The 12,823-nt window shown below is 33.8% G+C and overlaps 1 protein-coding gene across 2 annotated transcripts; it reads left to right on the plus strand.

Annotated features, from left to right (window-relative positions):
• The first annotated feature begins 1,201 nt into the window (after positions 1-1,201).
• On the plus strand, positions 1,202-9,352 carry LOC144555362 (SNF2 domain-containing protein CLASSY 1-like). 2 transcript variants are annotated; one of them, XM_078303660.1, is made up of 5 exons: positions 1,202-1,433; positions 3,056-3,306; positions 4,204-5,421; positions 5,645-5,791; positions 7,316-9,352. In XM_078303660.1, the coding sequence occupies exons 1-5, from the start codon at positions 1,385-1,387 to the stop codon at positions 9,212-9,214; spliced, it is 3,564 nt and encodes a 1,187-aa protein (XP_078159786.1). In that variant the 5' UTR covers positions 1,202-1,384; the 3' UTR covers positions 9,215-9,352. The 2 variants fall into 2 exon arrangements, with proteins under 2 accessions (XP_078159786.1, XP_078159787.1); XM_078303661.1 differs by having other exon boundaries at positions 1,326-1,433; positions 5,648-5,791.
• The last annotated feature ends 3,471 nt before the right edge of the window (positions 9,353-12,823 follow it).

The raw sequence follows: 12,823 nt of genomic DNA on the forward strand, positions 1-12,823 counted from the left end.
CAGTTTGACACTAGCCGGTCCAAAATTAACTAGTTCAAGCTAGGGTCTAGCTTGCTCCCAGCTCGCGAGTTAGCTCAGCTAAACATTAATTTGTGAATTTGTATAGATGTGTGTGCATTTTATACTGTTCAGTTTAGTTCAGCTCTATGCAAAAAATTTGTAAAATTTATTTGGTTCTTAAAACAAGATTCAATCATATCTAGCGAGCTAACTCGATCCAGCTTGTGAAATTTCAACTCAAATCTCTAAAATCAGCTCGCTCGTGACTCAAACGAACCAACTCATAACGAGTCCAAGCTAGATTGAGCTCGTGACGAGCCAGGTCGAGATTTTGGAAAATTGACATCACGTGAGGCAACCAAAATTTTGAGTTTAGATGTTTTAACACGAATGGATCCGTATTCTGATCGAACAATTCGGAATTAAAATAAAATATTGTGCTGCGTCCCAATCAATCAAATGTTTTCGACAGTCCAAATTTATTTATATATTTTAATCTGAATAAAAAAAGAAATAAAATTCTACGATTGAAAAATTTGAGATTAAAAAAAAAGCAAATTTCTGCTTTCGGAAGAGAAATTTTTTCTAAAAATCATAAATAAATAAAATTACCAAACCAATTTGATTGTCTTGATTTTTACAAAAATCATAAGAACAGAGATGTCATTTCGGTTCGAATATTTTTTTTTTTTTTAAAAAATCGAAATGACATCTCGGTCCAAAGTATTTTCACAAATTTTCACATTGTTTTTTTAGCTAAATCAGTAAAAATAGCTCGGACCGAAATAATATATCGATTCTTATAATTTTTTTAAAAATTAAAACAATCAAGTTGGTTTAACTCGATAAATTTTTATTTTTTTATTTATGGTTTTAGAAAAAAATTCTTCGGAAGAGGAAACATTAGATTCGTATCCGAATAAAAAATTCCCGTTCCATATATAAAACAGAAGACTCCGCGCTTTCTCTCGGAATCGTTGCGGATTGCGGTCCGATGGGCATCAGGTATCTGCGTTCTTTACGATTTGTACTACATGTAGCAAGTCTCCAGGACAGTAAACAATGCATTTAACAAGTCGCAACCCACTTTGACAGTAGAAAGATCTACAGATGATCTGCGCATCAAAAGTTGGTCTTCCTAGTCTTTCCTGATATTCTAAATGTACAGAACTCGGTCAAGGCAATTTCTCGACCTGTCATATCTCTCACAGTTTCCTTTCTTCTTGGATTCTTGCTTATCCCCGGCATCCAAACCCAGGGACCGGAGGTGGTTTCTTCCACTGCGATTATCCGCAAAAGGTTTTTCTCAGCGTCTCGATCTCTCAGTCTTCTTCTCTGTGGTGACGATCGAACAAGCTCCGATTGATTCATCTCTCCAAGAGAAATGTCGGACAAACCGTCGTCTGATTTGGACTATCCACTTGACATTATCCGTGAGTGCATAAATCTTCTCCAATAGTACAATACTAACGAATTAGTGTGGATTTTTGTAGATTAATACTGATAAATACTGATTTTTTTGTAATAATATTAATAAAAAAATTCAAATCTACATCCTGTTTTGCAAAAAAAATCTGACACTGGTCAAACCGCAAAGTTAGATTTCGCATCCAGGTCCTGAATCCGCAGAATAATTTTCCAAATCCAGAGTTCTCTTTCCAGGAGATTATTATGAGAATCCAGGGTTTTATGTGGAATTTGTTTTTTTTAGATGTTTTAATTGTTTTTTTTTAGATGATTTAATTGTTTGATTAGTTATGTGAAGTTTTATTTGGTAATTGTTTGAATATACACATATGTTGTCAAATGGGAAGTAAGACATACAATATTAAAAATCAAAATTTTCTCAAACAATATATTAATTAAACGATTAATAATAGATGTCATAAATTAAAATTGAATAACAACATAAAGGAAAAAAAAAAGAACCAAAATTGTCACTACAAATTAAAATTACAATAACATAAAAATTAAAAAACATCAATGTTGGTGTATGTTTGAAGAAGATCCTCTTGCAGCTTCTCTTGAGGCGGAAATGAGTATCTAGGGCGGGTACAGGAAATGAGTACTTGTGTCAAAGGTATGGTACACGGTTACCGGAAATGAGTATCTAGGGTGAGTACTATAAAAAAAGCACCGTCATCATTGTATTAGATTTTTGCTCCAACAAAAATTTCACACAGATCATTTTTGGTTTTGATTGGTTTGAATAACAAATTATAATTTTAAAAATAATAACCCTATAAGCATTAACAACATAAATTGAAAAATTAAATAGTTTAAAATTAAAGAAATAAAAGAAAACTTACAAAATCCAGAAATAGCTGATTTTCTCTCTTCTTTTCTTTAGAATGGATTGTGAGAGAGAAGAGAGAGAAACAACACCTCTTTATAAGTTATAACTCTATCCTGTTTTCGCAAAATAATTTACTGGAATTAGTGTTTTTGCAAAATATTTACTGGAAATGTCATTTCCGGTAAATAATTTCCCGGAAAGAGAAATCCTGGATCCAGGAGATTATTTTGAAGAGCCAAGGCCTGTATTCAGAAGATTATTTTTCGATTTGGGCAGTTTCAGAATTTTTTGCAAATAGGGTGTAGATTTGAAAATTTCGAATTATTTTTAGATATTTCAATAAAAATTTCGGGATAAATTAGCTACAGCCTACAGATGATTTGAAATTTCCTTTTCTCTGTTGCTTCTTCTTCTTTTTTTCAATTGATGAGGGGTACTTTAGTGCTTATATGAATACTGTTTACTTCCAGGATTATACAAAAATGCGGGTACTCAAGAGGGAGGTGAGACGAGAAGAGGGGTCGAGAAAAAAATTTTGGGATCTTGTGTTTTGCAATTGCATATAACTTGCACATTCTGATATTTACATTATCATTCAAAAGGAGTAGCAAACGAATATGTAATCTATATATTCTATTGTATATTTTGAAGATCATTCGGTTGATCGAAACACAGAGCCATCAATTCTGTTTATCTCTGTCTTTGAAATACATGTTTAATTTTTGAACTTCCTCACAAGTTTGAATTTTTTTCTTTCAGCATTCGAGGTATTTCATGAAGGATCTTGGCATGCAGCTGACCTTATTTCCATACAAGACGGGAATATATCTGTTCGAACTAAGCATCCCATACCGACTATGCTGGACAATATACATACCGATTTCTTGCGCATGCGGTCAAGGAAGGCAACCTCTCTTGATTGTTGTACATTTCTAAGACCTGGCATTGATGTGTGTGCACTTTTGCCTCAGCCAGCCTCATCAAATTCAGACCACGAGTCCGAACCTCAGGTACGTCATATGCTTCTTATACTGTTCATGTTTTATACATACGTTATCTTTTTTTGTTATAAAAAAAAGATCCTACGATAAACATGCATAGTTTATCGAAGACCACCATCTTGCTAGAGTGGCAAATTCACATCAGCAGATGAAAAAAAATATATTACTCTTGGAAAGATAAAACAATCCAAGTTACTACATGCTACATCAGTAATGAATATGTGTGCCGATGTGGGGGCTAAAGATCAAAGAAAGTATGTTATTGTTCATAAATCATAGTGCTTACATTAATCTAAGAGGTTCACACTGCTTTCTGTTTATATGTTTTTTTGGCTTAATCAAATTAAAAGGTAGAATTGTGATTCTCCAAAGGGAAGTTGACTTTTGACAGAAAGTCTGTTGGAGTGGAATTCACATCCTCTAAGATATCTCATATTTTGTGTGACTTTTTGGAAAATCTCAACTGTTCAAATACGTTTTGCATGAATCTCAAAGCCCAAATAATACTGGCCTCCTGCACTATCCCCGAATAGACACCGGACATGTGGGTCACGCAAAATATGAGATATCTCAGACTCATAGGATACACACTCGTTGGAGTGACTAATTTTTTTTTTTCTTAAAAAAAAAGAGTGACTGAAAAGTTGTCTGACAAAATCTTACATCTCAAAGTAGCTACATTAAATTCACACATGACTCATAAAAAGCAAATAATAAAACTATATATAAATGACTAAGCATGCAGAACACACTGAAAATCAGAGGTTACCTAATTGAGAAAGAGGAATCACAAGTACAGATCGAAATTAACATTGACCAGCTAGTCATCTAATAAACTTGTCTTTAATAACCTGTTAATAATATATCATCCTGAGATTCTAACACATGCTTATTTTCTTTCTGCAGCAATTGGCATGTCTCGATGGAAGAATTATCAAAATCAAACAATCTCATGATGACACATGCAAATGTCTATTCGCCATTATGCCATACAAAAATAATGGCCTGATTCGCAAGCGAACTCTTGTGAACGACCGTGCAAGTGCGACACTGGTTACGATCAACCACATTTCCATACTACAAAAACTCAACAAGAAACCAGACGAAAATGGAAACATCTTTCCATGTTCAACACAAAATAGAACTTCCATTTACAAAACCAAGCTCTTCAACTTCACTGACACCTTCTCTACAGAAATAGCAACACTTCTTGTATTTTCCACTTTGGGTTGTGTGATAGAAGTAAAGGTTGTGCAAGATAGAATTATTTATCATGTCCGAGAAGAAGATGTCAACCAAAATGGCTCAATTGTGAACATGAAAGTAGTGAATTTTATGAATTGTGGCGGTATTATTAAGCCTAAGGTTGAGAGGGTGTCCATTGAACCCACATGTAAGGAAGAAAAAAATGCTTCAACTGGAGGTATTGAGCAGAGTTCTGTGGTTTCAAATGCAAATAATGTATATGAAGAAATGAATATTAGACGATCAAAGCGTGAAAAATTCCAACCAATCTTCTTTAGTAGCTACACATCTCCAAATTTTGGTCGCTCTTCTTATGCACCATCTGCAAAAGTTTTCTCTTTGTCCAAGTCACAATCTAAGAAAGAGCCTGTAAAAGAAGAGGTGTCACTTAGAAAAAAACATGCAACAAAAGGTTCTGTCAATGGTAAACCAAAACAAAAGGCGGTACAGAAAGAGAAGTCATATATGCCTCATGAGAAGCTTGGTGCAAAAGTAAAGCATTTCAATAATAAGAAATGTGATGGTTTGAAAGATGAGCTCATTAAAGACCAAGCAATGCGAAAAAAAAAGGAGCGGCTGTATGAGAAACATGGTGTGAAAAGAAAGCACATCAGTACCAAGGAATGTGATGATTTCGTAGAGGAGCTTATGACTGAGATCAGATGTTTCATGAGCAAGAAGGCTAAGCCGGGTTTCCAGCTGGAAGAGGAAGCCTGTGCTTCAGCTCCGGGGAATTACCCAATAGATGAGAACTTTGTGTGGTCCCCAATAAACAGTGATGGTGAAATTGAGAAGGAAAACGAGAAAGATGAATATGAGGATCTCTGGGAAGAGATGGACTATTGCTTAAACACGCTCGTAATTGAAGAGAAAAAAATGGTGCATTAGTCTGTACTTTCTATTTATTTATTGCAATTGTTAGGTTTATTACATTGTGACTCTTCATTGTTCCAATCATGATGAGTAAATATATCATATTTCACCCTCTAAGTAATTCAGGAGCTCAGATTATTGAAAGTTGGGTTGATGTACACTTAATTTTTTTTTTTTTTGCTTAATTTCGTTTGCTTCAACTTACTAGTGATTTTTTTATGTTTTCCAGCAGTTTGATTCTGAAGATGAAGTGGCTTCTGGAAAAGATAAAGAAGAATTATGTGTGCATGACTGTGTACTGAACGAACAACTTGGTTATGTATGCATAAAATGCAATGTTGTACTAACCGAAATCAGAGACATTTTTCCACCTATGGTAAGTTTTTAAGTTTTTTTTCTAGATGTCATGATCTTATTAGGTCGAACTTTTTCTCATAAATGCAAAAATTTATACCAAGTTTACATTTATATTAATTGTTAATTACTAATGGTGGTTTTTTCATGCCCTTTTTGATTGAATTCATGGATTTTGGTCCAGTGCGCTGTTAGGTTCGTACATTGCAGTCAGTGCTGAAGTGTACGAGTCCAGTACTCAACATGTTATTTTTCAAACTACATTCCTGTGCTTTGTTAAGTTTATTTGCCAGATTTGGCTAATCAAGCTCCATTAAGTCTTGCTAGGCAACCATTATTAGATAGGCAAACTATGCCACAAGCCTGCAAGTAAAGCCTAATTTATCTTAGCTGCAGCACTAATACATCCAGGGCACACAATAATGCCATCATTTGCAAGCATAAATATTAAGATTAATTATATCATTCCCCTCACCCCTGTCCTTGCTTTCTCCCCGCACTATCACTATCAAATATTAACTTTCTTAACTGCCGATGGTCCTGCTAATAACTGCCTTAACTAACTTTTGAATTAAATTATACTGTCCCCACTAATATACTATATCTCTCTTTCCTGATTCAAATTTCAAAAGTCATTTTCTCCTTGCAATTTCCTTTTTTTCTCTAATATTGTTGGTAGAGAAGATTTGTCAATTCAGACATACAATCAAAATAGCCAAGAATAAAGTATTTATCTTTGTCAGTCCAAGTACTTATCATTATTTAGAAATAAATATTTATCTGTTTATTAATTTTCAAAAAAATATTTATCATTATGTCTGACAAGTATATATCATTATCTATGATAAGTATTTATCATTATTTTTGTCATGAAGATACATCGATTTGATTAAATATTACTTGTTAGCAAGTTCAAGAATAAAGAATTCATATTTGTATTGGCATGTATTTATCTATGTACCATAAAATATTCATCTAATATATTTAAGTCATAGATGTTTTACTGAAAGTTGCAATTAAAATATTTAAAAATAAATGTTTATTTTGTTTATTGATGTACAAGAAAATATTTATCATTGTTTCTGACAAGTATTTATCATTATGTCTGAGAAGTATTTATCATTGACCCAGTTGTTTATTATTTAAAAATAAACGTATGAGTTTTGGAACCTGATGTTTATTTAGTGCCCCCCCGTAGTGCTGGGCAATACAGAAAAAAAAAGAAAATTTTGCGCGGGGATAACTGATGGACTTTTTCTGCTTACATAAATAGAGTTTATTGCATATGGATTAATACTTAATTGTTCCAGATAAATATACTTAAATGATTCATGTTAAATAATCACATTTTATTAATGATTAGTGGTCCTCCATGGTAGTTATGGAAGTTAATGCGGGGATAAGAGTGTAGGGATTGTTATCAGGATTCATATATTAAAATGGTAAGAAATAAATATGACAGTTCTCTTAAATGTTATAAAGGTTATAACCTCTGGTTTTTATTTTCTTTTCTATTGTTATGAAACTAAATTCGGCTATCTTACAGATGAAAGAAAGAAGCTATCGAATGCTAAAGGACAGAGCCAATAACGAGCCCAAATTTTACCCTTTTGAAACAGACCCATCTTTTCTAAAGACATCTCCTAACACCACCCAATTTAAATCCAGTAACAATATATGGACCCCAATCATCCATATCGAGCCCAAATTACACCCTCACCAGAGAAAAGCTTTTCAGTTCATTTGGAAGAACCTGACCGGTTCTCTAGAGCCAGAAAAAATGAGCAGCAGAAATGGCAACACAGGTGGTTGTGTGATCTCTCATTCCCCAGGTTCAGGCAAAACTTTAACGGTAATTACGTTTCTGATAAGTCACTTGGCAGTGTTCCCTAAAAGCCACCCGTTAGTGCTAACCCCCAAAAGTGCCATTCACACCTGGCAAAGGGAATTTGAAAAGTGGGGAGTTGAAGTCCCGGTACACATAATCCATCAAGATATAGCCTACAATAGGAGAACATTTGTTGGGAAGACAAAGTACCATCTGGATTCACATCTTCGGATGAGCAATAAGGAAATTCGAATTATAGATTCTTTAGAAAAGGTTCGTTTGTGGCATGAAAATCCAGGAGTCCTTCTCATGACGTATCCTTCTTTCCATTCTATCATGAAAGGGGAATCAAATGAATATTACATGTTTATGGCGAATGTGTTGCAAACCAGCCCAGGATTATTGGTGCTAGATGAAGGCCACAATCCAAGAAGCACCTCATCTAAGGTGAGAAAGGCTTTGATGAAGGTGAATACTGAATCAAGGATTCTTTTATCTGGCACGGTATTTCAGAACAATTTTGAAGAATACTTTAACACGTTATGTCTAGCCAGACCCCGTTTCATGAGAGATGTTATAACTGAATTGGAACCTAAGAAAAGAGCCACAGAAACTAAGCGGGGAAGGAAAATAAAAGATCAAGAGAAACGTGCGCAGAAATTGTTTGTTGAGAAAATCGGGCATAAGATTGAGTCTCGTAGTAGATGTGCTCGAAAGCATGGTTTTGACCTCTTGAGAAATATTACATCTGGTTTTATCAATGCTTTTGATGGTGAGAAGTTGCAAAACCTTCCTGGTCTCGAGACCTATACTATCTTCCTCCAATGTTCTGAGCCCCAAGAGAAGGTCTTGCAAAAATTGCAAAACTCTTGCAAAAATTTGTTCCGCTACCCTCTTGAGATAGAGTTCCTTGTTTCAGTCGGAGCGATCCATCCATGTCTTGTCAGCACATCAAAAGCTGCAAAAACCATCTTTACTGAAAAGGAGTTAAAGGAAATTGGTAGCAAAAGAAGTTTCTATAGGGGTTCAAAAACATTATTTGTCATCGATGTAATTATGAAATCATTAATTAGGAAAGAGAGGGTTTTAGTCTTCTCTCACAATATTGAGCCTTTAAAACTCTTGATTAAATCGATAGAATCTTGTTTTGGATGGGGTGAAGGGAATGAAATATTATTTCTCTATGGAGATCAAGATCTCTCGGTGAGATCTGAAATAATTGATAAATTCAATGGAGATAATGAGGGGAAAAGAAAGGTGCTACTAGCTTCAACCAATGCATGTGCTGAGGGGATCAGCCTGACAGCCGCGTCGAGGATAGTGCTTCTTGATTCTGAGTGGAATCCTTCCAAAACAAAACAAGCGATAGCACGTGCATTTCGGCCCGGCCAAGAGAAGGTAGTTTATGCTTATCTATTGTTGGCTGCGGGTTCGTGGGAGGAGAGTAAATATGAGATTAACAAAAAGAAAGCTCGGATGTCTAAGATGGTTTTATTAGGGACATGTGTAGAGGATTCAAGTGCTGAGCCAGTGAATGTTGGTGGTATTACTGATGAGTTGCTGAGAGAAATTGTGGAAGACAATAATAAGACTGTAAAAATGGTTGTTAAGCACTAATGGTGAGGTTTGGATGGAACAGAGGAAGCAGGGACATGTGAATTTTTGTAATATTTGTAATTGTCGACTATCTGATGCGTATGTTGTTCTTCTTGCATTGATATATTTCATATTTCAGTTCTGGTGTTTGTTTGCACTGGAAGAGGTACATCAGGCATCTCCTATGAACCAGATAACTGTAATTTCTTTCTTTTGACCTTATAATATTTATATATACATGCTAATTTGTCTCCTTACAAAACTAAAATTGCACTACATTAGTTATTTAGTTCCTTCTATTCTAATTTTCTGGCTCTGCTTTTAGATGAAATCAATGGTTTAAATAGCGATTATAGCAGTATAGCAGAACGGTTAAAAAAAAAAAGTGATTGCACTAAGTAGCTAGCTATAGCGTCGATAGCTAGCTGCCTAGCTATATATCACTCATAGCGCCATAGCTTTTACGGTCTCAAAAAGCTATAGCTAGCTATTTAGAACACTAGATGATACCCATTGTTATGGTTTCTTATGTGGTTCGGTAAATTATCATTGTGTAGTTTTTTCATGAACTGTGTCAGGAGTCTCTTGTCCGTATTAAACCGTGCCGTGTTTTAAACATGTCAAGTCGTGCCGTGTTACTGTGCCAATTCCATTAAATTCAGACAAACCCACTCCTAACATGAAATAAATCTGCTACGATCTTAAATGGGATTATAGGGTTCTACGATTCTAAATCTAATCTTTCATTTGTTTTGAGATTCGTTCATTAAAAATAATTTCTATGGAGATTTGTACAACTCAAAAAATAAAAGATTGAATTTAAAATCGTAGGACCCTACGATCCCTCAGGATCGTAGCAGATTTATTTCCCTCCTAACAAGGCATGGGCACGACTTGGTAGTTGATACAACACGTGTAACACCTTGTGCCATGTTTTTTCATGTTTTAACTAGGGATGCACAAAAAGCTCACAATTCGAAATTCAGTTCGGAATTAATTTGGATTCAACTCGCTAATAACTCGAGTTTACTAACTCAGTTGATTTATAAGTCGAATCCAAGTTATCCCCAACTTGATTCGGAATCAACTCGGTTGGACTCATACCAAATCCTAGTCCATATATTCCTAATTTTTGCGTCTCAAAACCTTGTATCTGATTTTCACAATCTAATGTATTGTCACTTGAAACTAAAAAAATTATCACTTCTCAAACAAATAAACCTTATTTGTTTGATAATTTTTAATTATGTAATATTTTGATATTTTATAATTGTGTATTATTTTGATATATTGTGTAATATTTCTTTTGTTATAATTAAATTAGTTTGTCTCACTATGTACTACATTATGAGTCACGAGTCGACTCACTTCGACTTGAGTTGCTCGCAAATTGATTCCAAATTGGAGTTTCTGACTCGGAACTGGATTAACAATTCGGACTCAACTCGACTCATGAGTTCACGAGTTGAATCCAAATTGTCCTCAACTCAGACTCAACTCGATTCATAAACAGCTCTAGGACTCTTAACTGTGCACATCGGCACGTGTGCGAGACACGCTGTATTTTTAATACACTAATGTCAGAGGAAAAATGGAACAACAAATTCTCTATTTGGCTACATTTATTTATTAATTAATTTTGTTTTTGGCTACATTAATTCTGGTGTATTTTTCATATGATAAATACTCAACGCAAGAGATTTCTGACCCGAATGGATTTACACTGGAACAAAAACAATGAAATTTCAGACCGTTTCGAGTTTCAATGTTCATTTATACGAGTTAAGTGCTAAATTATTACTGTTTACATCAGTAGTTAAATAAAACATACTGCTAATTAATATGCATATATAATGACACAGCCAAATGAAAGAAATGTGATCGGTTGACTCCAAATTCTAATTAAATAAAATGTATATGTGGAAGTCTTGTTGTGAGACTTCTATTTCATGTTCAAAGTGAAAAATGAAAAATAAGATAATAAAAATAATAATAGTAGTAAAAGAGCAAAAAAGCATGGAAAAATGAGCCAATTTTATGGAATATAAAATTGAATTTTAGTGTAAAAAAGGATGGACTCAATTGTAAAAAAACAAGTGTTTGATTGCTAAAACTCCGGTCTATTTCCTCTTTTCTATTTTTTTTTATAATTCCAATTAATTCCATTCTTGCTCGACCACTATTTTATTATAATTTTACACAATTTAAACCTCTTGAAAACATTTTTAGAATTTCCAAAACAACTTATTTTATTGAAATATTTTTTACTACTAACTTCCATTACAAATGGGTGAATATAAGCATGATTAAGACGAACAATTTGGTACAATCCTAATCTCTGCAGAGTAAAGTCTATTCGACTATTGTAAGTAATAATGGCCTAATATAAATTTACTCGCAACTAAGAGTTTAGGTTGTCAAAAAGAATTAAAATATTATAAATTCTTGAAATATTTCATATAATAATTATTCGAAACAAATAATTAATAACTTTAACCGAAATTACTTATGATGAACTTCCATGCCCCTGTGGTTTTGCGGTGCTAATTTCAACAACTCCGGAATTCATTGACCTTGTTAGAAATTTTAAGGAAACTCTAAATTAAGCCCTTAAAATATACTATATTTACTAGATCATATTTACCTTAATCATAAAAATATAACCATATTTTATTAAACTTTTAGTTTACAATTTACACTAAATTATACTAAATTACATCGAAATATGTTTAGTTACCATTCAAAAAGTTCAAAATTTTGACCTTACCAATCAAATGGTAACTAAAAGAATCCCAGTTAATTACACTACATATTACCAAATCATATCTTCCAAATATTATCCTACATTTACACTACATTACACAAATTTATACTAAATTATACAAAAATTGAAAAAAAAAAATATATATATACTACATATTAATAAAATGCATTAAACAAGTAAAATTCTACAATTTAACAAAATTATACTAAATCATACACAAGTAATTACACGGTTTGGGAGGAGAAGAGAGAAAGGGAGGGGAGCCCAACAGAAATTTTCAAATAAAGGGTCCATCTAACCAACAGTTATGGATTCATAGGTGGGATTCTCTGTGGCAGGAAGTTTGGCCGGGTACTGTGGTCCACCGTACCGTAAATTTGGTGGAGAAATTAACTTTCTAGAATTGTTTTTCTAAAATTTATCCAACGGATGCTTCTTTTATTTGAAGGTTTTTTTAACTCTATTTAAAAATAATAATCAGCAGTAGCTTTGTTTCTTCTCTTAATTTTTTTTAATAATGAAATTAAGCCTGCGGGTGGTTGTTAAAATATAAATAAATAAATTAGCACATCACCGGTTTCTCTGCGTCCCTTTAGAAGGTTGTACTATATGTAGCAAGTATATTCCAGGATAGTAAACAGTGCATTTAACAAGTCGCAAGACGGTGGAAAGAGTTACAGATAATCTTGGCATTAAAAGTTGGTCTTCGAGTTCCGACTTTCCTGATACAAAACGTACAAAAACCAGTAAAGGCAATTGACTTGTCATTTCTCTCACAGTTCCCTTTCTTGCTTGAATTGCTTCTCCAACCAAGAGGCCGGAGGTGGCTTCTTCCACTGCGATTATCCGCAGAAGACCGTGTGTTC

Source organism: Carex rostrata, chromosome 6, assembly GCF_964058835.1.
Source record: "Carex rostrata chromosome 6, lpCarRost1.2, whole genome shotgun sequence".
NCBI lineage: Eukaryota > Viridiplantae > Streptophyta > Magnoliopsida > Poales > Cyperaceae > Carex > Carex rostrata.